Source organism: Saimiri boliviensis, chromosome 9, assembly GCF_048565385.1.
Source record: "Saimiri boliviensis isolate mSaiBol1 chromosome 9, mSaiBol1.pri, whole genome shotgun sequence".
Taxonomy (NCBI): domain Eukaryota; kingdom Metazoa; phylum Chordata; class Mammalia; order Primates; family Cebidae; genus Saimiri; species Saimiri boliviensis.
In genome coordinates, this window is record NC_133457.1 from 92,415,445 (window position 1) to 92,438,670 (window position 23,226).

At 51.5% G+C, this 23,226-nt stretch overlaps 2 protein-coding genes and 1 pseudogene across 2 annotated transcripts; all 3 read left to right on the forward strand.

Moving 5' to 3' along the window:
- The first annotated feature begins 1,551 nt into the window (after nt 1-1,551).
- LOC120367935 (mitochondrial import inner membrane translocase subunit Tim8 A pseudogene) lies at nt 1,552-2,120 on the forward strand (annotated as a pseudogene).
- Nucleotides 2,121-3,445: 1,325 nt separating this feature from the next.
- On the forward strand, nt 3,446-6,339 carry CENPB (centromere protein B). The gene has a single exon (XM_003941115.4). The coding sequence runs from the start codon at nt 3,695-3,697 to the stop codon at nt 5,504-5,506; it is 1,812 nt and encodes a 603-aa protein (XP_003941164.3). The 5' UTR covers nt 3,446-3,694; the 3' UTR covers nt 5,507-6,339.
- Nucleotides 6,340-8,160: 1,821 nt separating this feature from the next.
- Nucleotides 8,161-13,302, forward strand: SPEF1 (sperm flagellar 1). The gene is made up of 7 exons (XM_003941087.2): nt 8,161-9,206; nt 10,632-10,743; nt 11,444-11,600; nt 11,838-11,877; nt 12,022-12,082; nt 12,278-12,401; nt 12,503-13,302. Exons 1-7 carry the CDS (start codon nt 9,098-9,100, stop codon nt 12,608-12,610), a joined length of 711 nt encoding a protein of 236 aa, XP_003941136.1. The 5' UTR covers nt 8,161-9,097; the 3' UTR covers nt 12,611-13,302.
- The last annotated feature ends 9,924 nt before the right edge of the window (nt 13,303-23,226 follow it).

Consider the following 23,226-nt stretch of genomic DNA (forward strand, 5'->3'; position numbering starts at 1 on the left):
GGCTTCCAGAAAGCCACAGTAGCCTGGTTTTTCTCCCACTTCAGGGGCTCCTTCACTTTGAGAGTCTCTATTTGATCCCTCCCTCCCTTCCTTCCTTTTTAATTTTTTTTTTTTTTTTTTTTTTTTTTTTTTTTTTTTTTTGAGACGGAGTTTCGCTCTTGTTACCCAGGCTGGAGTGCAATGGCGCGATCTCGGCTCACCGCAACCTCCGCCTCCTGGGCTCAGGCAATTCTCCTGCCTCAGCCTCCTGAGTAGCTGGGATTACAGGCACGTGCCACCATGCCCAGCTAATTTTTTGCACTTTTTAGTAGAGACGGGGTTTCACCATGTTGACCAGGATGGTCTCGATCTCTCGACCTCGTGATCCACCCGCCTCAGCCTCCCAAAGTGCTGGGATTACAGGCTTGAGCCACCGCGCCCGGCTCCTTTTTAATTTTTTTTCTTTTCTTTTCTTTTCTTTCTTTTTTTTTTTTTTTTTGAGATGGAGTCTCACTCTGTGGCCCAGGCTGGAGTGCAGTGGCATGATCTTGGCTCACTGCAACCTCTGCCTCCCAGGCTCAAGCGATTGTCCTGCCTCAGCCTCTTGAATAGCTGGGACTACAGGTTAGCACGACCACTCCTGGCTAATTTTTTGTATTTTTAGTAGAGATGGAGTTTCACATTGGCCAGGCTTGAACTCCTGACCTCAGGTGGTCCACCTGCCTCAGCCTCCTAAAGTGCTGGGATTACAGGTATGAGCCACCATGCCCAGTCTCCTTCTTGAGCCCTTAACCTTGGAGCACCCAGGGTACTATCCTTGGTCTTCTTGTCTTCTTTGTCTACACTTACCTGCAGCTTCATCCACCCCCAGGTCCTCAGTCTGTCCCCCTGGGTCACAGCCTTCCCCTCTGCTAACTGCAGGAGTTCCCTTTGGTACTGCCGTAAGATATATATATATATATATATATATATATATATATATATATATATTTTTTTTTTTTTTTTTTTTTTTTTTTTCAGACCGCATCTCGCTCCGTCTCCTAGGCTGGAGTGCACTGGTGCAATCTTGGCTCATTGCAGCCTCCACCTCCCAGGTTCAAGGGATTCTCCTGCCTCAGCCTCCTGAGTAGCTAGGATTACAGGTGTGTGCCACCACATCTGGCTAAGTTTTGTACTTTTAATAGAGATGGGGTTTCACCACGTTGGTCAGGCTGGTCTTGAACACCTGATCTTTTGATCCACCTACTTCAGCCTCCCAAAGTACTGGGATTATAGGTGTGAGCCACTGTGCTCAGCAGAGATTTTTCAAAACACTGCTATACATTCATTGTTTTAAGAGCTTGGCATTTTTATGCTTTGGTGCAGGAGAGGGAGGCTTCAGGGATTCACACCTATGAATATACATGATATTATTTCTGTAAGTGCAAACCCATACATTTATGGCTACATGCATGGTAAAGCCCAGAAAGTGACACACCAAGATGTTATGAGTGTTTATCTATGGGTTGTGGGACTACTAGAACTTTAAAAATGTCATTAGTGGTGAAGGTCGGTTAGTTGGTACGGAGTTCGTCTCTGCAAGCGTGGTTGCCCTGGGATGGATTCCTTCTCCTCTTCCTCTGTGGCAGGTTTGGGTGCAGTGGACCCGCAGTTGCAGCATTTCATCGAGGTAGAGAAACTCAAAAGCAGCGCTTCCAGCAGTTGGTGCACCAGATGACTGAACTTTGTTGGGAGAAGTGCATGGACAAGCCTGAGCCAAAGTTGGACAGTCCGGCTGAGGCCTGTTTTGTGAACTGCGTTGAGCACTTCATTGATACAAGCTAGTTCATCTTGAATCGACTGGAACAGACCCAGAAATCCAAGCCAGTCTTCTCAGAAAGCCTTTCTGACTGATCTCAGCATTACCTCTTTGGAAAAGTAAAGTAGTTCAAGAAATGAAGAGCTGTTGATGGGATGACTGAAGAAACAGCTGATTGAAGATTGGCTCCCATCTTTTGTTACTTTTGGGACATCCTGTCATCTGAGAATGAGCAAAGACAATTTTTTTTTTCTGTAGAGCTCGAGGGTCCTATGTTTGCTTGTATTTTTAATGCTAATCTTGTGAAAATAATTGAAAAATTAATGGAAAACTCTATTAGACACATATTACTGTATATGGGACTATGCTTTTCTCCAAGCCCCATTAAGTGCTTCCTAAAATTTTGATAGTGGAAACACATGTGTAAAAATTTTGCATTTGTGTGGAATCATTTCTGATTTCAGGAGAGATCCTTGTCTATCAGAAAGGGCAGTAGTGGGGGAAGACTAATTTGGTGTCCTTATCTTGTGCTTGATTATCAATGCTGGAGAAAAAGATCTGTAAGAGTGTTTATACAGTACACTCTTCTTGATGATCTTCCTTTCCTCTATGGTGATTTAAATATCCATATTAAGTATAGTCTCAAGGTAGGGTAGGCAGTGTGAGAGTCTAGAGGCCTTTAGTTATAAAGGAATCTAGCCAGTGAACATAATTCTTATTACTAGACTGCCACAAGGAAGAAGTTAACTTGCCCTGTATATCAGGGTACAAAAAAATTCAATGATGTGCCTAAATAAGTTATAAAGATTTAGGCCAATCAGAATCTGACAGCAGCTTCAGGAAGAGGTGCATGCCTAATGTTAATCAGTGTAGATTCCATTTATTGAATTCGTTTGATCACTGAAATAAAAGCTATAAAAGATTTTTTAAAAAATGTCATTAGCACCATCAAATAGATTTACAACTGTAATGTTGATTATAAAAATAACCTAAGTGTGTAACGATAGGTTACATACGCTAGTGTGCATTCATAGCTGGAATGCTACACAATCATTAAAAAGCATGCTGGCAATGATACTTACCGATATGGCAAAATTCTCACTACTTGATGCCAGGTAAAACAGCAGGAGATGCCAGATATACAGTCTAGTCTGATGCCAGTTTTATATAATACATTTTAAAAAAGAAAACTACATGCGCCTAGAGAAAAGACTGGAAGGAAATGCAGCAAAATGTTACCTGTGCATCTCTCCAGGTGATGTGAAAAGCGTTTTTTTTTTAACTTCCTGAATTTTTCACTTTCCGCAAAAAAAAAAAAAAAAAAAGAAAAAAAAAGTGGGTTATTTTTACCTTAATTAAAAAATAAAAACAAAAACAAAACCAAAAAAACCTTGGTGGTTATTCTTTTAGAGCCGCAAGTCGCTGTCCGCCGGGCGCAGTGGGGATGCACCGCGCCCCCGCCCGCGTCGCTGCCGGGTCGCCGGACGCCGCACCGCTGGCCGGTCCCGCAGGCCGCAGCGCCCCCCAATGGCAGGTCCGGGCGGCGGGAAGCGTGTGGGCGCGGAGAGCCGGGAGGCGGCGCCGGGCGTCCCCGCGCTTCCCGCGAGATCCCGCTCTGCCCGCTCCGCCCCGCTCGCCTCGCTCCCAGCTCCCCGCGCCGCAGCACTTCCTGCCTTCCGCGCCCGCGCCGCCCGCCGTCGCCTGCGCCCGCCACCCGCCGCCCGCCGCCCGGCGCCGCGCCCGCCGGCGCCCCCGGAGGTGACCCCGGCCCGGCCGGGTCGTCGCCCCGCCGCCGCGGCCGCGAGCCGCTTTGTTCCGGGCGGGGCGCGCGGGAGAGGCCGCCAGGTGCCCCCCGCCACGGGCCCGGGCCCCCCGCCCCGGGGCGGCGGCGGGCCCCGGGGCGGGGGGCGCGCCGGGATGGGCCCTAAGCGGCGACAGCTGACGTTCCGGGAGAAGTCGCGGATCATCCAGGAGGTGGAGGAGAATCCGGACCTGCGCAAGGGCGAGATCGCGCGGCGCTTCAACATCCCGCCGTCCACGTTGAGCACGATCCTGAAGAACAAGCGCGCCATCCTGGCGTCGGAGCGCAAGTACGGGGTGGCCTCCACCTGCCGCAAGACCAACAAGCTGTCCCCCTACGACAAGCTCGAGGGCTTGCTCATCGCCTGGTTCCAGCAGATCCGCGCCGCCGGCCTGCCGGTCAAGGGCATCATCCTCAAGGAGAAGGCGCTGCGCATAGCCGAGGAGCTGGGCATGGACGACTTCACCGCCTCCAACGGCTGGCTGGACCGCTTCCGCCGGCGCCACGGCGTGGTGTCCTGCAGCGGCGTGGCCCGCGCCCGCGCGAGAAACGCCGCCCCCCGCACCCCGGCGGCGCCTGCCAGCCCGGCCGCCGTGCCCTCGGAGGGCAGCGGCGGGAGCACGACTGGCTGGCGCGCTCGCGAGGAGCAGCCGCCGTCGGTGGCCGAGGGCTATGCCTCGCAGGACGTGTTCAGCGCCACAGAGACCAGCCTGTGGTACGACTTCCTGCCCGACCAGGCCTCGGGGCTGTTCGGAGGAGACGGCCGGCCGCGTCAAGCCACCCAGCGCCTGAGCGTGCTGCTGTGCGCCAACGCCGACGGCAGCGAAAAGCTGCCCCCGCTGGTGGCGGGCAAGTCGGCCAAGCCCCGCGCAGGCCAAGCCGGCCTGCCCTGCGACTACACCGCCAACTCCAAGGGTGGTGTCACCACCCAGGCCCTGGCCAAGTACTTGAAGGCCCTGGACACCCGCATGGCTGCAGAGTCTCGCCGGGTCCTACTGCTGGCCGGCCGCTTGGCTGCCCAGTCCCTGGACACCTCGGGCTTGCGGCATGTGCAGCTGGCCTTCTTCCCTCCGGGCACCGTGCATCCGCTGGAGAGGGGAGTGGTCCAGCAGGTGAAGGGCCACTACCGCCAGGCCATGCTACTTAAGGCCATGGCTGCGCTAGAGGGCCAGGATCGCTCAGGCCTGCAGCTGGGTCTCACGGAGGCCTTGCACTTTGTAGCTGCCGCCTGGCAGGCAGTGGAGCCTTCGGACATAGCCGCCTGCTTTCGAGAGGCTGGCTTTGGGGGTGGCCCTAATGCCACCATCACCACTTCCCTCAAGAGTGAGGGGGAGGAAGAGGAAGAGGAGGAGGAAGAAGAAGAGGAAGAGGAGGGTGAAGGAGAGGACGAAGAGGAGGAGGGAGAGGAGGAGGAGGAGGAGGAGGAAGGGGGGGAAGGAGAAGAATTGGGGGAGGAAGAGGAGGTGGAGGAGGAGGGTGATGTTGAGGACAGTGATGAAGAGGAGGAGGAAGAGGAAGAGAGCTCCTCTGAGGGCTTGGAAGCTGAGGACTGGGCCCAGGGAGTAGTGGAGGCCGGTGGCAGCTTCGGGGGTTATGGTGCCCAGGAGGAGGCCCAGTGCCCTACTCTCCATTTCCTGGAAGGTGGGGAGGACTCTGAGTCGGACAGTGAGGAAGAAGAGGACGATGAGGAAGAGGATGATGAAGATGAAGATGATGATGATGAGGAGGAGGATGGTGATGAGGTGCCTGTACCCAGTTTTGGGGAGGCCATGGCTTACTTCGCCATGGTCAAGAGGTACCTGACCTCCTTCCCCATTGATGACCGAGTGCAGAGCCACATCCTCCACTTGGAACATGATCTGGTCCATGTGACCAGGAAGAACCATGCCAGGCAGGCAGGAGTTCGGGGTCTTGGACATCAAAGCTGAGTCGCTGGACCTAGCTGTACCCCCAACCTAGATTGGTAGCTGCACCCCGGGGCAGAGGACTCTCTGGGCACCCACTGTGCATGGAGCCAGAGTTCGGAGCCTCAGATCCTTTAGTAATGCTTCCCCTGGCCCTGCAACAGGCCCGGTCTTGGCCGGTCCCAGGGCTGAGGTCAGCCTCACTGCCTGCTTATTGCCTCTTTCTCAGAATCCTCTTTCCTCTCCATTTGGCCCTGGGTTCGGGACCAGGTGGGGTGGGTGGGGAGCTGTCCGGTGCTACCACACCGTGCCGTCAGTGGACTAACCACAGCAGCAGCCAGGGATGGGCCCTGGAGGTTCCCTGCCGGAGAGTGCCTCTCCCCTCTGCCATCCACGACAGGTCTTAGATGGGGGGGACCCCAAAGCCATTCTGGGAAGGGCTCCAGAGGAAGGTCCAGCCTAGGCCCCCTGCAAGGCTGGCAGCCCCCACCCCTACCCCTGGGCCGCCTTGAGAAGCACAGTTTAACTCACTGCAGGCCCCTAAGCCTGCCTCTGCCTGCTTTCCACCTCCCCAGCCCCTTTCTCTGGCCCTGTCCATGTGACTTTTGGCCCTTGGTTTTCTTTCCAGATTGGATGTTTCCAAGAGGCCGCCCCCCCCATGGGAGTGACAATGGGCGCTTCCCTCATGGGCAGCTGCAGGCCCCATTCCTCTCCTCCCTCTTTGGCAGGGCCCCATCCTGGGCAGAGGGGCCTGGGGCTGGGCCCAGAGTCCAGCCATCCAGCTGCTCCTTTCCCAGTCTGATTTCAATAAATCTGTCCACTCCACTTTTGTGGGGGTGAACATTTTAACAGCCAAAGGTGCATCCTTCATGGTCTGGGCTTGCGTCTGTCTTGGGGGACATATTCTTCCTGGCTCCCTTTGGTCCTTGCTCTGGTGGGACATGGAAGCAAGTGTTGAGAGGGTGGCCCTGACCAGGAAGAGGGGCAGGAGGAGCCTTCCACATTCATATTAAAATGTGATCTAGGCTTGGGCCAGAAAGTGACTTCCGTGTGCCTTACTTGGGATGAGTTCAAGGCAGCTTAACCTTGGATTGCTTTGGTATTAGAAGCTTGGGGTCACTTGGCTTTGGCAGGAGGGAGGCAGCCAGCAGTCTGGAGGCAAATCAATATGCACATGGGGACTACGCCTATCAAGGCCAGTTTGAAGGCCTTTGCAGGATTGGGGCCAGGACAGAAAGAAAGGAGTGTTGGGGCAGCTTCTGGAGTCTAGATTGACATTTGGAGGGGCATATGGGGCACCCTTTGGTGCCTTACTTGGGAAGCCCTTTTAGGCTTTTCAGTGATCAGCATCTCCAAGCCTGGTGGCCACCCTGAGCACAGTGGCAGGAGGAAGCTGAAGTTGCTAGGAACAGATTGCACCCCCAAGAAGCAGAGGATGAGTTGGTAATTCCCTGTGCAGTGTTTTCCAGGGGCCCCCCAGTACAAAGGTGAGGACAAGTCCCTTTGCTGGTCCTATGCATTTTTTTCCTTTCAGAGCCAGCCCCTCCCTCTCTACCCCTCCCTCACAGGGGAGGGCCTGGGCTTGAGCAGGGCTGGCAGCTCTGTGCCCCAAACCGGTTTTCCCACCTCACTTGAGGCTGGCACATCACTTCTGTGTTTCCTTCCCAACCCTGGCTCACCCTCAGCACTGAGTTTCTCTCCAACACTGGAATGTTAATGAGGGAATATCCAGTTCATCTCTTGCCCCTAGCTGGCCCTGGATATGTCCCCTTATGGAAAATCAAGGCCACTATATGTGACTTTAAAACAAGAAATGGGGGTGACTTCCATTCTTGGCATGCATTTCTGGCATTCAGGAATCCCCTCCGGGCCTTGAGAGCTTTGAAGTGACAACAAAAATAGTTGGGATCGCCCTTGCCATCACCTTCCCGACCCAAATCTGAGCCCTGGAGTTGGAGACCAGAGAGCCACAGGGAAGCCCGACCTGCTCTGGAGTGAGCAGGAGGGAGCAATGCCTGCTTCCCCAGGAGCTCCCAGTTAACCCAGCTACCTCAGTGCAGGTACTAACGAGACAAAGTTCTTCCATTTGTCTTCTGCCAAAAAGAACACCTCTTGCTGGAACTGAGACTGTCTCATTAATGATAGTACTAGCTGATATTAATAGGGTCCCTGATCTGTGCTAAATGCTTTAGGTGCTCACCAAGCCCCTATGAGGTAGGTAAAGCCATGGGAAACCAGGCAGAGAGGTCTGGTCGGGTGCCCAAGACCATATGGTTAGTCAAGCTTTCTTCCCATCCTGACTCTAGAAGTACCTCTTCACTAAGGAGGGACCCATATTCCTATTTGTAACCCTCCTAAGGGTAGTGCTGTTTTGAAATGAACTGGGTACTGAAATGATTTTTTTTTTTTTTTTTGAGATGGAGTCCCGCTCTGTCACCCAGACTTGAGTGCAATGGGGTGATCTCAGCTCACTGCAACCTCTGATTCCTGGGTTCAAGCAATTCTCTTGCCTCAGCCTCCTAAATAGCTGGGATTACAGGAGACTGCCAGTACGCCCAACTAATTTTATGTATTTTTAGTAGAAAGGGGATTTCACCATGTTGGCCAGGCTGGTCTTAAACTCCTGACCTCAGATGATCCACCCGCCATGGCTTCCCAAAGTGCTGGGATTATAGGCGTGAGCCACCGCGCCCAGACTGAATTTCTAATCCATGGAAGAATAGCTCTTTGGAGGGAGATGAGGGGTGTGGAAGTGTCTGTAGGAGCTCTTGCTGCTTCTGTACCTAAAATCAACTCCATTTCCCCATTTCCCATACAAACAGGTTTTCTTTAAATATTAACATTTTTTCCCATTTGTGAAGCTCTTTCCCATTACCCAGTTGGGACAAATAAGTGAGAACCATTGTCACTTCACAAAGGAGGAAATAGAGTTAAGAAGTTAAATGACCTGCCCAAAGTATTGGCCTCGAACTCTGGTGTTCTCCATGGAAGTCTGGGTTACCTATTAAATACTCCACCAGGACACTGCTGGGAAGGGTGAGTGGCAGTGGCCCCATGATCATTGGAGAGGGACGAAGCAGGAAATAGTTGGTACCACACAACCCATTTGGGTGGCATATTATCAACAATGGACCTCCAGATAAAGCTGACAAACATTGGGGAGCTCCCTTTATTTTGGACTGACAGCTATAGACAGCCAAGAAGGGGAATCCCCACCCTACGGGGTGCTGATGCAGGAATTCTGGGGATCTTGTTGGCTTTGGCTGGTCCCAGAGCGGGTCAGTGGCTGATCAGCAGGTGGCGTGGGCACAGAAGTCATGCCTTCTTGGGGAGAAGGAGAAGGCTAACCGCCTTTTCAAAGCTCGGGCCTGAGATGAGGTAGCGGGGAGAGGATAAAACTACAAATCCCAGAAGTCTTTGCTCCCAAGCGAGTCGGGGACGGTTTCCATGGTTTCAGAAAACAATATGGCCGCTCCCAGTTGGGACGTGAGTCTCTGGATTAGGCAGGCAGCGGCAGTTAATGGTTCCTACAGTGGCGAGAGAGAAAGCGCTTGAAGGGTCGTGAGGCTGTGGCTGGACGCGGCACCGCTGGACGTCCAGCCCTTGAGGACGCCAATGGAGAGCAGCGTGGATGAGGAGGCGCTGCACCAGCTGTACCTGTGGGTAGACAACATCCCTTTGTCCCGGCCCAAGCGAAACCTCTCCAGGGACTTTAGTGATGGAGGTGTGTGCCCCTGTGTGTGTGCATGTTCTGTCCTGTATGTTCGTGTGTAATGGTCTCTGTGCAAACTCTTTGTGTTTGTGTGCTTGCGGAGGTGGGGAGGAATCTATCTCCTGAGACTTCGAATTGTAGACGTGTGTGCTTATGTGTTTTCTATTTGCATCTGTGTGTGAACAATGTGTGTCCATATGTATGTCTACATGTTCTATCCTGTGTGCATGCGCGGGGTTGTGCCCTCAGCTCTCTCCAGGGACGTTAATGACTAAGATATATGTCTGCATATATATTTGTGCATTTCTGTATGTCCTCACTCATTGCTATGTGTTCTATGTTCATCTTGTGAGAGTCCGAGCATGTGTGTATTCATATGTATGTTGACATATTTAGTCCTGTATTGGGGGGGGTCTTGTGTGCATGTGTTTCTTTGTGATTGTATAGGTGTTTGTGTTTCTAGGAATGTCTCCTGGGGTCTCAATGACGAAATACTCCTCTGTCTTCTTCTCATGTCAAGTACTTCTGTGCATCTCTGTATGTGTATACTTGGGGAGGCTATGTGCATATGTAGCTTTTTGTGCTTCTGTTTATGTGTGTTCTACATGTGTGCCTATGTGTGTCTAGCATGTGTTTGTTCTATGTGTCTACACATTCTGCCGTACGTCTCTATGTGTAGGGGATCTTATCACGTTTCTACTTGTGTGAGTCTTTGACTCTCCTGGAACTTTGGTGTTGGGGTGTGTGTGTGTGCGCATGCATGGGAGCATGCATCCATGTGAATTCCCTGGGCTCTTGAAAGCCTCTCTTGGAGACTTATTCTCTCTCTCTCTCTCTTTTTTTTTTTTTTTTTTTTTTTTTTTTTTGAGACAGAGTTTCACTCTTATCACCCAGGCTGGAGTGCAGTGGTGCAATCTCAGCTCACTGCAACCTCCACCTCCCAGGTTAAAGGGTTAAAGCAATTCTCCTGCCTTAGCCACCTGAGTAGCTGGTATTACATGCACCACCATACCTGGCTAATTTTTGTATTTTTAGTAGAGACAGGGTTTCACCATATTGGCCAGGCTGGTCTCAAACTCCTGGCCTCAGGTGATTCACCTGCCTCGGCCTCCCAAAGTATTGGGATTACAGGCATGAGCCACCGTACCAGGCTGATTCATTCTCAACGAGAGGACCGGAGACTCAGTATTCCCATTCCTAAATCAATGGGGGAGGGATGTGGCTTCTCTGAGGTATGCTGGAGACTTAGTCTCCTCTACCTATCACTAATCTCAATGTCTTTGTCTCCCTCCCTATCATCCTTCCCCTTTCTGCATCTCCACCTCTACACTGGTTTCTACCACTCTGCCATGCCTGATTCTCCCACCTCCACCTTCTCTCCCCTTCTCCTTCCTTACCCATGCCCCCACCTTCCATGTCTGCTCCCCACTCCCTCAGTCCTAGTTGCAGAGGTCATCAAGTTTTACTTCCCCAAGATGGTGGAGATGCACAATTATGTCCCCGCCAACTCTATCCAGCAGAAGCTCAGCAACTGGGGTCATCTGAACAGGTAGCAGAATACCTGGGTGCAGGATTGGGAATATCTAGCCCCCATCCTAGGTTCCCAGGAAGGACTACCCCAGCCCCATCATCTCCTATGGTCTTGGTTGCCCAAGCTGAGATTGTATTGGTGGCAGGGTGGGGAAGGTTAGCACATACAGAATCTATCTGATTACACAATTAAGAGGCTCTTCTGGCCAGGTGAATTGGCTCACACATGTAATCCCAGCATTTTGGGAGGCTGAGGCAGGTGGATCACCTGAGGTCAGGAGTTTGAGAACAGCCTGACCAACATGGAGAAACCCCATCTCTACTAAAGATGCAAAATAAGCTAGGCATGGTGGCACATGCCTATAATCCCAGCTACTCGGGAGGCTGAGGCAGAAGAATTGCTTGAACCTGGGAGGTGGAGGTTGTGATGAGCTGAGGTTGTGCCATTGCACTCCAGCCTGGGCAACAAGAGTGAAACTCTGTCTCAAAAAAAAAAAAAAAAAAAAAGAAAAGAAAAAAAAAAAGAGAGAGATTTCTATTCGGAAGGAGGCAAGGAAGGAATCTCAGGACACCCACACAAGGAAGCTCAGATGCAATGCCCTTCCACTTTCCCAGGGCTGTGAACTCAGGACTGCCACCACCATGCCCCTTTCCCTCTCCCCCACCCCTCACTTCATTTCCCTGGGACCCAATCCGCTATCCCTGTGTCTACCCCTCAGGAAGGTACTGAACAAACTGAACTTTTCAGTACCAGATGACGTGATGCGCAAGATTGCTCAGTGTGTCCCTGGAGTGGTGGAGCTGGTGCTCATCCCGCTTAGGCAGCGCTTGGAGGAGCGGCAGAGGCACAGGAAGCAGGGCGTGGGCTCCTTACAGGTGCCACCGCACTCGAGCTTCTCCCACTGCTCCGGGGGCTGGGTGGGGAGCGCTCCCCAGACATTGGAAAGCCCGGCCTGGGTGCCTGGGTGCCTGGGTGCCTGGGTGCCTGGGTGATAAGTGTGGGGGAGGGGTGCTTGGCTAATAAAGCCTGGTCTGGGGGCCTGTGGAAAGGACAGAGGGCTCCTTGGGGATGACAGGGGCCGGGCTCACGGTGGACCCGCGGGGTTCTTTCAGGAGCTGGCTCCCCAGGATGGCAGTGGCTACATGGATGTGGGTAAGGTGGCCTTTCCCATTTCTCCTTCCCCGGTGGAGCTTTCCTTCTGTCCTTCTTCCTGTTGCTTGTGAGAGTGGAACTGGGGAGGGGGAAGCAGGAGAATGAGACTCCGGCACAGTCACTCCTCCATTTGCCTTGTCTCAGGTTTATCAGAGAAAGCCCGAGGTGAAGGTGCCCCGGACCTCCAGGGAGGGGGTCAGCTCAGGTAAAGAAGTTGGAGTGCCCGACTTCACCAAGCTGCACACAGGCTGGGGTTGGAGGGCAGGGGCAGGCTGAGCCTGAGGCAACGGGGAGGCAGAAAACGGGCTAGAGGGGAGACGGGAAGGCCTAGTCGAGGGCACTGGAAGGGTGAGTATAGGGCCCGAGGTCCAGGCCTTGGCTAAGCTGCTTCCCACCCTAGAGGGGACCCTCCGCCCGCGGGTCGGCCTCCAGCGTATAACCAGGCATTGCAGGGCGACCCAAGGTTCGTCCTCCAGATCGCTGAAAAGGAGCAGGAGCTATTGGCCTCGCAGGAGACGGTGCAGGTGAGGGGTCTAGGAAGGCTGCGGGTGGGGTCTCATGGCCAGCAGAGGCCGAGCAGGAGGGAGCAGGCCGCTGGACTTGACCCCTGCGCGGCGCGGTTTAGGTCCTGCAGATGAAGGTGAGGCGCCTGGAGCAGCTGCTTCAGCTGAAGAACGTGCGCATCGCAGACCTCTCCCGGCGGCTCCAGCAGGCGGAGCGTAAGCAGCGATGAACTGTGGCCCGGGCCGCGCTGGGACGCCCCGGCACCCTCCAGAGCCCCGATGCCGAGCCCGACCCACCCACCAACGGAGGGACGTTTGGGAGGGTGGAGCCCGCTGCTCACACGAGCCTCTTGGGGCCCGAGTGCCCTCCTTCCTTGGGATGGGTGAGCGTGGGAGAATGTGGAACAGGGAGCCGTACAAGCCGAGGCCCGGGACAGCCGCCTCCTCCCACTCCATCCGGGTCAGGAAAATGGACTGCTTTCCAGAGCCCAAAAGCCACGTGCAGAGACCTGGCCTGCCCCCCAAAGCAGTGTCCAACACCTCGGGCCGGCCTTGCAGCTCCTGGCGCTGGGCCTTAGGGGGCAGTCCCTGGCTCCGTCCACACTCCCAGAATCAGGTCCCTGCCCAGCTCCAAGGATTGCGGTGTCTCCATCCAGGATAGTTCCCCTCAGCCGAGGGGGAATCTGCCGCGGGCCGCTGAGGGGCTCCCCTGCTCTTCCTGGGAGCTTACCTGGACCCTGCTCGGCGACGGAGACCTCAGCAGCTGGAGAGGAAGGGGTGAGAAGTGGGATCTCCAGGAATAGGGAGGACATCGACTTGCCTGTAGCATTCACCCCACCCTCCTCGGGCACAGGCTACTGAAGGGAAGGTTTGAAGGATATACGGCTCAGGGCTGCCCCATTAAAGTTACTGTTTTGTTCTATTTCCTGTGCCTGCCTTCGCTTTCTGCACAGATCTCTGAAGGGAGGGAGTCCCTGCTTCCCTTGTCCTTCATCTCCCCACTCCTGCCTCGAGTGAAAGAGCTTTCTGGACCCATAGTGGGTTTCGTCTTGTGAGTGGCTGGGTCCTGTGTGGTCACAGCTCGTTAGGTTGATGACATCCCCGGGGTCAGGTTTTATGCACAATGACAGTCTAACTTCTAACCCTGGCCTTAGATTGATCCCAAAACCCACCCTCACAGTGTTCTCCAGCCTTGTCCAAACCCAGCCCCAAACCCAGGCTTTAGATTCTTCCCAAAGGTGGTCATGCACTCACCCTCAACCCTGCCCATGGACTGACCCCTAACCCAGCCCTCTGTAGAACTCCAACCTTGCTCACGGACTGACCCCAACTTCAGTGGATTGAGGCCAAGCTTTACTCCCAACCCGGGCCAACACACTACAGCCATGGCGTGACCCCAGCTTTAATGGTATTCTGACTACCAGTAATGTGGAACATTTGTTAATCCTGAGATCCAGCCAGGATGGGTCAGGCCTGTAACCCTAGCACTTTAGGAGGTCAAGACGGGTAGGTCACTTGAAGTCAGAGTTCAAGACCAGCCTGGCCAGCATAGTGAAAACCCATCTCTGTTAAAAATACAAAAAATTGCCGGGCTCAGTGGCTCACACCTGTAATCCCAGCACTTTGGGAGGCCAAGGTGGGTGGATCACAAGGTCAAGAGATCAAGACCATCCTGGTCAACATGGTAAAACCCGGTCTCTACTAAAAATACAAAAAATTAGCTGGGCATGGTGGCGCGTGCCTGTAATCCTAGCTACTCAGGAGGCTGAGGCAGGAGAATTGCCTGAACCCAGGAGGCAGAGGTTGTGGTGAACCAAGATCGCGCCATCGCGCTCCAGCCTGGGTAACAAGAGCGAAACTCTGTCTCCAAAAAAAAAAAAAAAAAAAAAAAAAATTATCTGGGCACGGTGGCTCATACCTGTAATCCCAGCACTTTGGGAGGCTGAAGCGGGCAGATCACAGGGTCAGGAGTTCATGACCAGCCTGGCCAAGATGGTGAAACCCTGTCTCTACTAAAAATACAAAAATTAGCCAGGCATGGTGGCAGGCGTCTGTAATCCCAGCTGCTTGGGAGGCTGAGGCAGAAGAATCGCTTGAACCCAGGGTGAAGAGATTCCAGTGAGCCGAGATCATGCCACGGCACTCCAGCCTGGGTGACAGAATGAGACTTCATCTCAAAAAAAAAAAAAATTAGCTAGGCGTGGTGGTGGGCGCCTGTAGTCCCAGCTACTTGGGAAGCCGAGGCAGGAGAATTGCTTGAAGTGGGGAGGCAGAGGTTGCAGTGAGCCAAGATCATGCTAGTACACTCCAGCCTGGGCAACAGAGCAAGATTCTGCCTCAAAACAAAAACAAAACATCCTGAGATCCAACAATTCCATTCCTAGGCATATACCTAACACGTACTCAAGAGAAACCTAGGATCTTGTGTTCTGTGTTCTGGGAGACATTTTACAGCAACATTCATAGCAATACTCTTTTTGTTTTGTTTTGTTTTGTTTTGTTTTGTTTTGTTTTGTTTTGTTTGAGAGAGTCTTGCTCTGTTGTCCAGGCTGGAGTGCAGTAGCATTATCTTAGCTAACTGCAACTTCTGCCTCCTGGGTTCAAGCGATTCCCCTGCCTCAGCCTCCTGAGTAGCTGGGCCTATTGCAGATTATGGATAGATCATGGTGCTAGAGTAAGGATCTGTGTGTGTAAAGGGCTAATGGTTAGTTTGGGGCAAGTGGAGGGTCAGATGGAGCCAGTGTTAACCTACGACCAGGTGGAGTGCATGGATGGGGCTCAGAGCAGGGTCAGGAGTAGTTAGCAATTTTTATTTCATTTATTATTGAATATTTTAAATATTATTGAATTGGACTAAATATAATCCTTGGTTCATGACACTCTCTCCCCATTTGTCCATAATCAAGTCAGTTATGAACACCTATAAACCCGTCACCTGCCCCGAGAATGAAATTATTACAAATAATGTACACCTGCCATATGCCTCCTGCTTCTCTCCCCCTCACTTTCACTCAGAGGTAACCACCATCCTGACTTCATCCTTTCATTGCTTTTCCCTCTTTGTGGCAGACAGCTCCTAACATGGCTCCCAGTGATCCCTGCCTCCTGGTCACCACCCCATGTGTACCCCTTTCCTTGAATGTAGGCTGGACTTAGTGACTTGCATCTTTTTTTTTTTTTTTGAGACACAGTCTCACTCTATCGACCAGGCTGGGGTGCAATGGCATGATCTCGGCTCACAGCAACCTCTGCCTCCCAGGTTCAAGCAATTCTCCTTCCTCAGCCTTCCAAGTAGCTGGGACTACAGCTGTGTGCCACCAAGCCCAGCTAATTTTTGTATTTTTAGTAGAGATGGGGTTTCACCATATTGGCCAGGCTTGTCTTGACTCCTTACCTTGTGATCTGCCTGCTTCAGCCTCCCAAAGTGCTGGGATTACAGTCATGAGCCATTGCGCACAGCCATAACTCCCTTCTTTTTTAGAGACAGGGTCTTACTCTGTCACCCAGGCTGGAGTGGAGTGGCACAATCATGGCTCACTGCAGCCTCAACATCCCAGGTTCAAGCAATCTTCCCACCTCAGCCTCCTGAATAGGTGGGATGACAGGTGCATGTCACCATGTCCAGCTAATATTTTTTTTGTAGTGACAGGGTCTCACTTTGTTACCCAGGCTGGTCTCCAACTCCTAGGTTCAAGTGAGCCTCCTGCCTCAGCCTCCCAAAGTGCTGGGATTACAGGTGTGAGCTATTGTGCCTGGCTCCTCTCCTCTCTCTGACACTAAATCTGATATTTTCTGGTTCATTCATTCATTCATTCCTCTAATATTTACTGGATATATACTAAATACCAGGAGTACAAAAGTGAGTGTAAAACATGATTTATTTTCTCCAGTGTTCACAACCCTACAGGTGAGGAAGGCATGCAAGGGGATTTAAACTTTGTTACTTAATGCTGTGGATAGATAAAACATATATCTGATTTTAAAAAACCATACACATAAAAAGTGAAAAGTCTTCCTGTTCCCAGGGCATCTCTTTTTATGTATCCTTCCAGAATGACTTTATGTGACTATAAGCAAACATGCATATTTGTCTTACTCTTATTTTTGAGATGGAGTCTCACTGTCGCTCAGGCTGGAGTGCAGTTGTACCATCTAGCCTCACTGCAATCTCTGCCTCCCGGGTTCATGTGATTCTCCTGCCTCAGCCTCCTTAGTAGCTGGGAATACAGGTGTGCGCCACCACGCTCAGCTAATTTTTATATATTTAGTAGAGATGGGTTTCGCTATGTTAGTCAGGGAGGTCTTGAACACCTGAGCTCAAGTGATCTGCCCACCTCGGCTTCCCAAATTGCTGGGAATACAGGCATGAGTCACTGTGCCTGGCTAAGGTTAACATTTAAATCAGCAGATGAGGCTGGGCATGGTGGCTCACGCCTGTATTCTCAACGCTTTGGGAGGCCGAGGCAGGTGGATCGCTTGAGGCAGGATTTTGACACCAGCCTGGCCAACATGGCAAAACCCGTCTCTGCTAAAAATACAAAAATTAGCTGGGTGTGGTGGCACGAGTAGCCCAGCTACTTGGGAGGCTGAGGCAGGAGATCGTTTGAACCTGGGAGGCAGAGGTTGCAGTAAGCCTAGATGCAACTGCACTCCAGCCTGGGTGACAATGAGACTCTATCTCAAAAATAAATAAATAACAATAGGGTACGGTGGCTCACGCCTGTAATCCTAGCACTTTGGGAAGCCAAGGTGGGCAGATCACCTGAAGTCAGGAGTTCAAGTCCAGCCTGGCCAACATGGTGAAACCCTATCTCTACTAAAAATACAAAAATTAGCTGGGCATGGTAGCATGCCTGTAATCCTATCTACTAGGGAGGCTGACACAGAAGAATTGCCTGAACATGGGGGGCGGAGGTTTCAGTGAGCCAAGATCATGCCACTGCACTCCAGCCTGGGCAACAGAGCAAGACACTGTCTCAAAAAAAAAAAAAAAAAAAAAAAAAAAATTAGTGGGTGTGGTGGCCTATGCCTGTGATCCCAGCTACTCAGGAGGTTGAGGCAGAATTGCTTGAACCCAGGAGGTGGAGGTTGCAGTGAGTGAAGATTGCACCACTGCACTCTAGCCCAGTGAGAGAGGGAGACTGTCTCAAACAAAACAAAACAACACAACACAAAATGACACATCCATACGCTCTTGTATCAGTTAGGGTTTAATCAGAGAAGCATAAGGGATTTGCTACAGGGATCTGGCTTTGGGTAATTGTGGGCACTGGTTAAGCAGTCTCTGATAGGGATGCTGTTTTTAACGTCTGTTGCTGGAGCTTAATGTCCACAGGGCAGGCAGTTGGGAAGGGAAGACGGACATAAAGTGAAGGAGAAGGCTGGCTGTGGTGATTCCTGACTGTAATCCCAGTACTTTGGGAGGCTGAGGAGGGAGGATTACTTGAACCCAGGAATTCAAAACCAGCCTGGGCAACACAGTGAGACCCCTGTCTCTAGAAAAAAAAATTGTTTTTTAAATTAGCTGTGTGGTGGTGTGTGCCTGTAGACCCAGCTATTCAAGAGGTTGAGGCTGCAGTGAGCTGTGATTGCACCACTGCATTCCAGTCTGGGTGATGTAGCATGACCCCTCTCTCAATAAATAAATAATATAAATGAATGAATGAATAAATAAATAAGTAGGAGAGCAAAGGGAGAAGCTAGAATCTATGAGCATAAGCTGGAACGCTTGAGGACAAAGTGGGACTCATGTCAGTTCTCGCTGCCTCCCAACTTGATGACATAGGTGAGCTCCAGAAGCTTCTGGCATCCTTTGTCATCTGGCCCAGGAGTCAGAGAAATGAAGGAGGGTCCAGGGAAAGGTGAGGCAGTTGTAGGCCTTGCTGCTACCCCCGTATCAATGAGGTCAGCCAACATGTTAGCAACAATGTATATGGGCTACAAAGCTTTTGCCCTTAGCTTGCAAATGTATCATTCAATAGTGTGGCTGCCTTTCTTCCACTCTTCAAAACTCACAAAAAAATGTCTCTTTATTGTGGCTCACCCTAATTGGAAACATACATGAAGAGGAATTTGGGAAATGTAGTTCATTCTAGCTAAAATGACACATAATAAAGTCATTATAGCTATACCCCAGCAGTTCCATTCTTAGATATATACTCAGGAGAAACACATACATATATTCATCAAAAGACGTGCACTGGCCATGTGCAGGGCTCTTGCCTGTAATCCCAGCACTTTGGGAGGCCAAGGTGGGTGGATCACCTGAGGTCAGGAGTTCAAGACCAGCCTGGCCAACATGGTGAAACCCTATGTCTATTAAAAATAGAAAAAATTAGCCTGGCATGGTGGCGGGCACCTGTAGTCCCAGCTACTTGGGAGGCTGAGGCAGGAGAATTACTTGAACTCAGTTAAAAAAAAAAAAAAAAAGATGTGAACTAGAGTATATATTAATTTTGTGCGAGCTTCATTATTGGCTGTGAGAATCATCCATGTTGTTTCATTTATTGAGTAGGCTATTCTTTGTCATTGATATATAATATGTCATTGTTTGAATATAGCACAATTTATTCATTCTTTTTTTCTCTCTCTCTCTCTCTTTTTTTTTTTTTTTTTGAGACATAGTCTTGCTCTGCTGCCCAGGCTAGAGTGCAGTGGCAAGATCTTGGCTCACTGCAACCTCTACCTCCTGGGTTCAAGCGATTCTCGTTCTTCAGTCTCCTGAGTAGCTGGGATTACAGGTATGCGCCACCACACCCAGTAAATTTTTGTATTTTTAGTAGGGATGGGGTTTCATCATGTTGGCCAGGCTGGTCTTGAACTCCTGACCTCAGTCTAGGCCTCCTAAAGTGCTGGGATTACAAGCGTGAGCCACCATGCCCAGCCTTATTTATTCATTCCATTCTATTGTTGATAGACTTATGGACTGTTTCTTTTTTTCTTTGTTTTTGAGACTGAGTTTCACTCTTGTTGCCCAGGCTGCAGTGCAATGGCATGATTTCGGCTCACTGCAACCTCTGACTCCTGGGTTCAAGCGATTCTCCTGCCTCAGCCTCCCAAGTAACTGGGATTACAGGCACACACCACCATGCCTAGCAAATTTTTTGTATTTTTAGTAGAAACGGAATTTCACCAGGTTGGCCAGATGGTTTTAAACTGCTGACCTCAGGTGATCCACCTGCCTTGGCTTCCCAAAGTGCTGGCATTACAGGCGTGATCCACCGCGCCTTATGGGCTATTTCTGCTTTGGGGCTATTACAAATGGTGCTGCCACGAATATCTGTATACATGTCTCCGGGTGTATAATTAAAAGTGGTATTGGCTGGGCATCATGGCTCATGCCTATAGTTCCAGCACTTTGGAATGCTGAGGCAGTTGGATTGCTTGAGCACAGGAGTTCGAGACCAGGCTGGACAACATGTCAAAAAAAAAAAAATACAAAAATTAGCTGGGTGTGGTGGTGTGTTCCTGTAGTCCTAGCTCCTGGGAAGGCTGAGGTGGGAGGATTGCTTGAGTCCAGAAGGCAGAGGTTGTAGTGAGCTGAGATGGCACCACTGCACTCCAACCTGGGTGACGGAGTGAGACTCTCTAAAAAAAAGTGGAATTACACATTTCATTTATCATTTTTATTAGGTACTGCCAAGCAGTTTTCCAATGAAGTTACAGTTGTTTAATTTTTAATTAAAAAGAATAGCTGGCTGGGCACAGTGGCTTGTGCCTCTGGTCTGGTCCCAGCACATTAGGAGGCCGAGGTGCGGTGATCGCTTGAGGCCAAGAGTTTGAGACCAGCCTGGGCAACATAATGAGACCCTGTATCTAAAGAATAAAAATAAAAAAACTAAGAAAGTACAGAATACCATGTGTTTGGAGCTGTAGCAAGTGTTGTGTTTTTCTTTTTTAAAAAATCTCACCAGGTTCTCATGGTGAGTGATGTTTCCTCTGTGCTCCATCTGTTCTCCTAATCTGGAGTTGCTCCTAATTCCTTCTCATCCTGCCCCATCTCCAGGGAGCCTGGTAGGGGCCTGTTTCCCTTGCAGAGCTATTTAGCTTTGGTAAGGCCCTCTGCACAGAAAGCCCCAGAGCCTGGGCACCACTTGTGTGATGACACAGACACATTTGGGCAGGGATGGGGCAGCCATGTAACTTCTGTCCTGACTGTCTCCTGACATGAAGAGTCTCATTTTCTCCTGGAGGCTTTCTAGAACCATCTTTGGCCTTCCCTGAGACCATGCAGTATCCCCAGGCATGGGCAGCTCTGTATTTCAGCTTCACCCAGTGGGCCAGAATGCCCAGTGCCTAGGAGTGTGAGGAACATTTGGCAAGGAAAGGAGACCACAGCTCTTTGTGTGTGGTGTCCCTCCTACACTAAACTGTGAGTGTCTTCCACTCCACAGAGCCTCGCACAATAACTTACTCATCAGATACATTCAGTAAATGTTTGCTGAAAGGAGTTGACAATTCGGAAATAACCCCAGGCCGTGCAGTTAGCAGCTAGTTTGTGTTTAAGTGAGCCCACGCCAGAGATGGTTTTGAGAAGTTGGCTAGAAAGACTTGAAAAAGGCAGGCCTGGGCCAGGCCCAGTGGCTCATGATTGTAATCCCAGCACTTTGGGAAGCTGAGGAGGGCTTGAGGCCAGGAGTTTGGGACCAGGAGTTGGAACCTGGGAGGATCACTTGAGGCCAGGAGTTGGGACCTGGCCAATATGGTGAAACCCCGTCTCTACTGAAAATACAAAAATTAGCCCTGGATGTGGTGGCATGCGCCTGTAATCCCAGCTACTCAGGAGGCTGAGGCAGGAGAATCTGTTGAACCCAGGAGGCAGAGTCTGTAGTGAGCAGAAATGGCACCACTGCACTGCAGCCTGGGCAACAGAGTGAGACTCTGTCTCAAAAATAAACAAACAAACAAATAAATAAGGCAAACCTTATCCTGGTTGAAAAGGGTGTGGATTTTGGCTATGAGAAGAGAGTAGGAAGGGCCTTCCAGGTTGGAGGGTGGGATAAGGACAGGGAGGGGATCACAAATGTCTGCATAGACCCAGAAAGTAATAAACTGTGAGAAATAGGGATTGGTGGGGACTATGGTATGCTCTTAAAGGGGCTTGTGCCGGGCGCGGTGGCTCATGCTTGCAATCCCAGCACTTTGGGAGGCCAAGGCAGGTGGATCATCTGAGTTCGCAGTTCAAGACCAGCCTGACCAACATGGAGAAACCCCGTCTGTACTAAAAATACAAAAAATTAGCCGGGTGTGGTGGAGCATGCCTGTAATCTCAGCTACTCGGGAGGCTGAGGCAGGAGAATCGCTTGAACCTGGGAGGCGAAGGTTGTGGTGAACCGAGATCATACCATTGCACTCCAGCCTGGGCAACAAGAGCAAAACTCCATCTCAAAAAAAAAAAAAAAAAAAAAGGCGGGGGGAGGGAGGGGAGGGAGCTTGTAATGCCAGGCTGGAATGTGAGCATATGTTGTTAGATCTTCTGATATTTCTTTTTTTGAGACGGAGTTTCGCACTTGTTGCCCAGGCTGGAGTGTGCAATGGTGCGATCTTGGCTCACTGCAACCTTCCCTTTCCGGGTTCAAGCAATTCTCCTGCCTCAGCCTCCCAAATAGGTGGGATTACAGGCATGCGATGCCGTGCCCGGCTAATTTTGTATTTTTCCAGAATTTGTAGAGATGAGTTTCTCCATGTTGGTCAGGCTGGCATCGAACTCCCGACCTCAGGTGATCCACCCACCTCGGCTTCCCAAAGTGCTGGGACTACAGGCATGAGCCACTGTGCCCGGCAGATCTTCTGATATTTCAAAAGAAGCCAGGAAACCAGATTCCTGATTCCAGAAGGACGAGGGGGAGGCGGGAGAGGGGAGGACTTCTTTTAAAAAGCCCCATGCGGGCTAAATAAAATACATCTACAGGCTACTTGGGTCCCACCGTCTGCCAGCTTTAGACCTTCAAGACAAGGTCTAAAGGTGGTGGGATGGGAGTGGGTAGAGTGGGCAGGAGTGGGTGGGCTGAGATCAGAATGTGAAAATCTCTCATGTAAGTGTTGTCTCTCAAACGCGAGAGCACATGAATCACTCAATACGCTGCTCAAGTTTGTGAAGCGCTATTGGAGACAGTCCCAGAGGGCTTTGGAGAGGGAGGAGGACTCGATGAAAACAATAGCTCAGAAAGATTAATTTGCCAACAATGTACAGACTGGAGATCAGCATACAGGTAAGGGGCCATAGGTTGGCAGACGAGGGCTCCTTTAAGGCAGCGATCCCGGCTCTGCTGAAGGGAAGCTGGTCTTCAGCAGCCAAGGCCGTCTCTCCTCTAGTTACATTGGAAGGAAGGAGCTGCGTACTCCGGACTGCGTACTGCGGGCACTTTGGGGAATCTGTCCCCGCCCGCGAAGCAAAGGTAGGGTGTTCGCGAACCGGCGGGCAGAGAGCACCGGCAAGAACCCCCGCAGACCGGAGGGCCACGCCTCTTGCTCCCCCGCTCAACGCAGGCTCCCATATCCTACCCCGCAGAGCAGAGCGAGGCGCATCTCGCTGCCATGGTGACCGCCTCCATGGAGACCGGGAGCAGAGGCTGCCGTCCCCGGGGGCGCGGCACAGGCTCTCCCAGCCCCCAGCCCGCGTGCCTTCTTTGTTCTGATGCTTATCCAGGCCGCGCCGGGCTCCGGGGAAGCGTCTCCGGCCTGCATGGGGGCGCTTCCTCGGAGACAGGGGATGGGATGGAAGGGGAAGAGGTCCAAACCCTTGGGTCGAGACAGGAGGATGGGGGGGTTCCTCAGCTCCTGCACGGGACTAGCACAGCCCATATCGATGGCCGAAGCCGGCGTGGAAGCTCCGGAAGAAAGGCCA

Bases quoted from the DNA above. Each gene is read 5' to 3' on its own strand.
- CENPB (XM_003941115.4), top strand. From the start codon at position 3,695: ATGGGCCCTAAGCGGCGACAGCTGACGTTCCGGGAGAAGTCGCGGATC.
- SPEF1 (XM_003941087.2), top strand. From the start codon at position 9,098: ATGGAGAGCAGCGTGGATGAGGAGGCGCTGCACCAGCTGTACCTGTGG. The intron at 9,207-10,631 runs GTGTGTGCCCCT...CCACTCCCTCAG, and splicing joins CAGGGACTTTAGTGATGGAG to TCCTAGTTGCAGAGGTCATC. The intron at 12,083-12,277 runs GTAAAGAAGTTG...TTCCCACCCTAG, and splicing joins CAGGGAGGGGGTCAGCTCAG to AGGGGACCCTCCGCCCGCGG.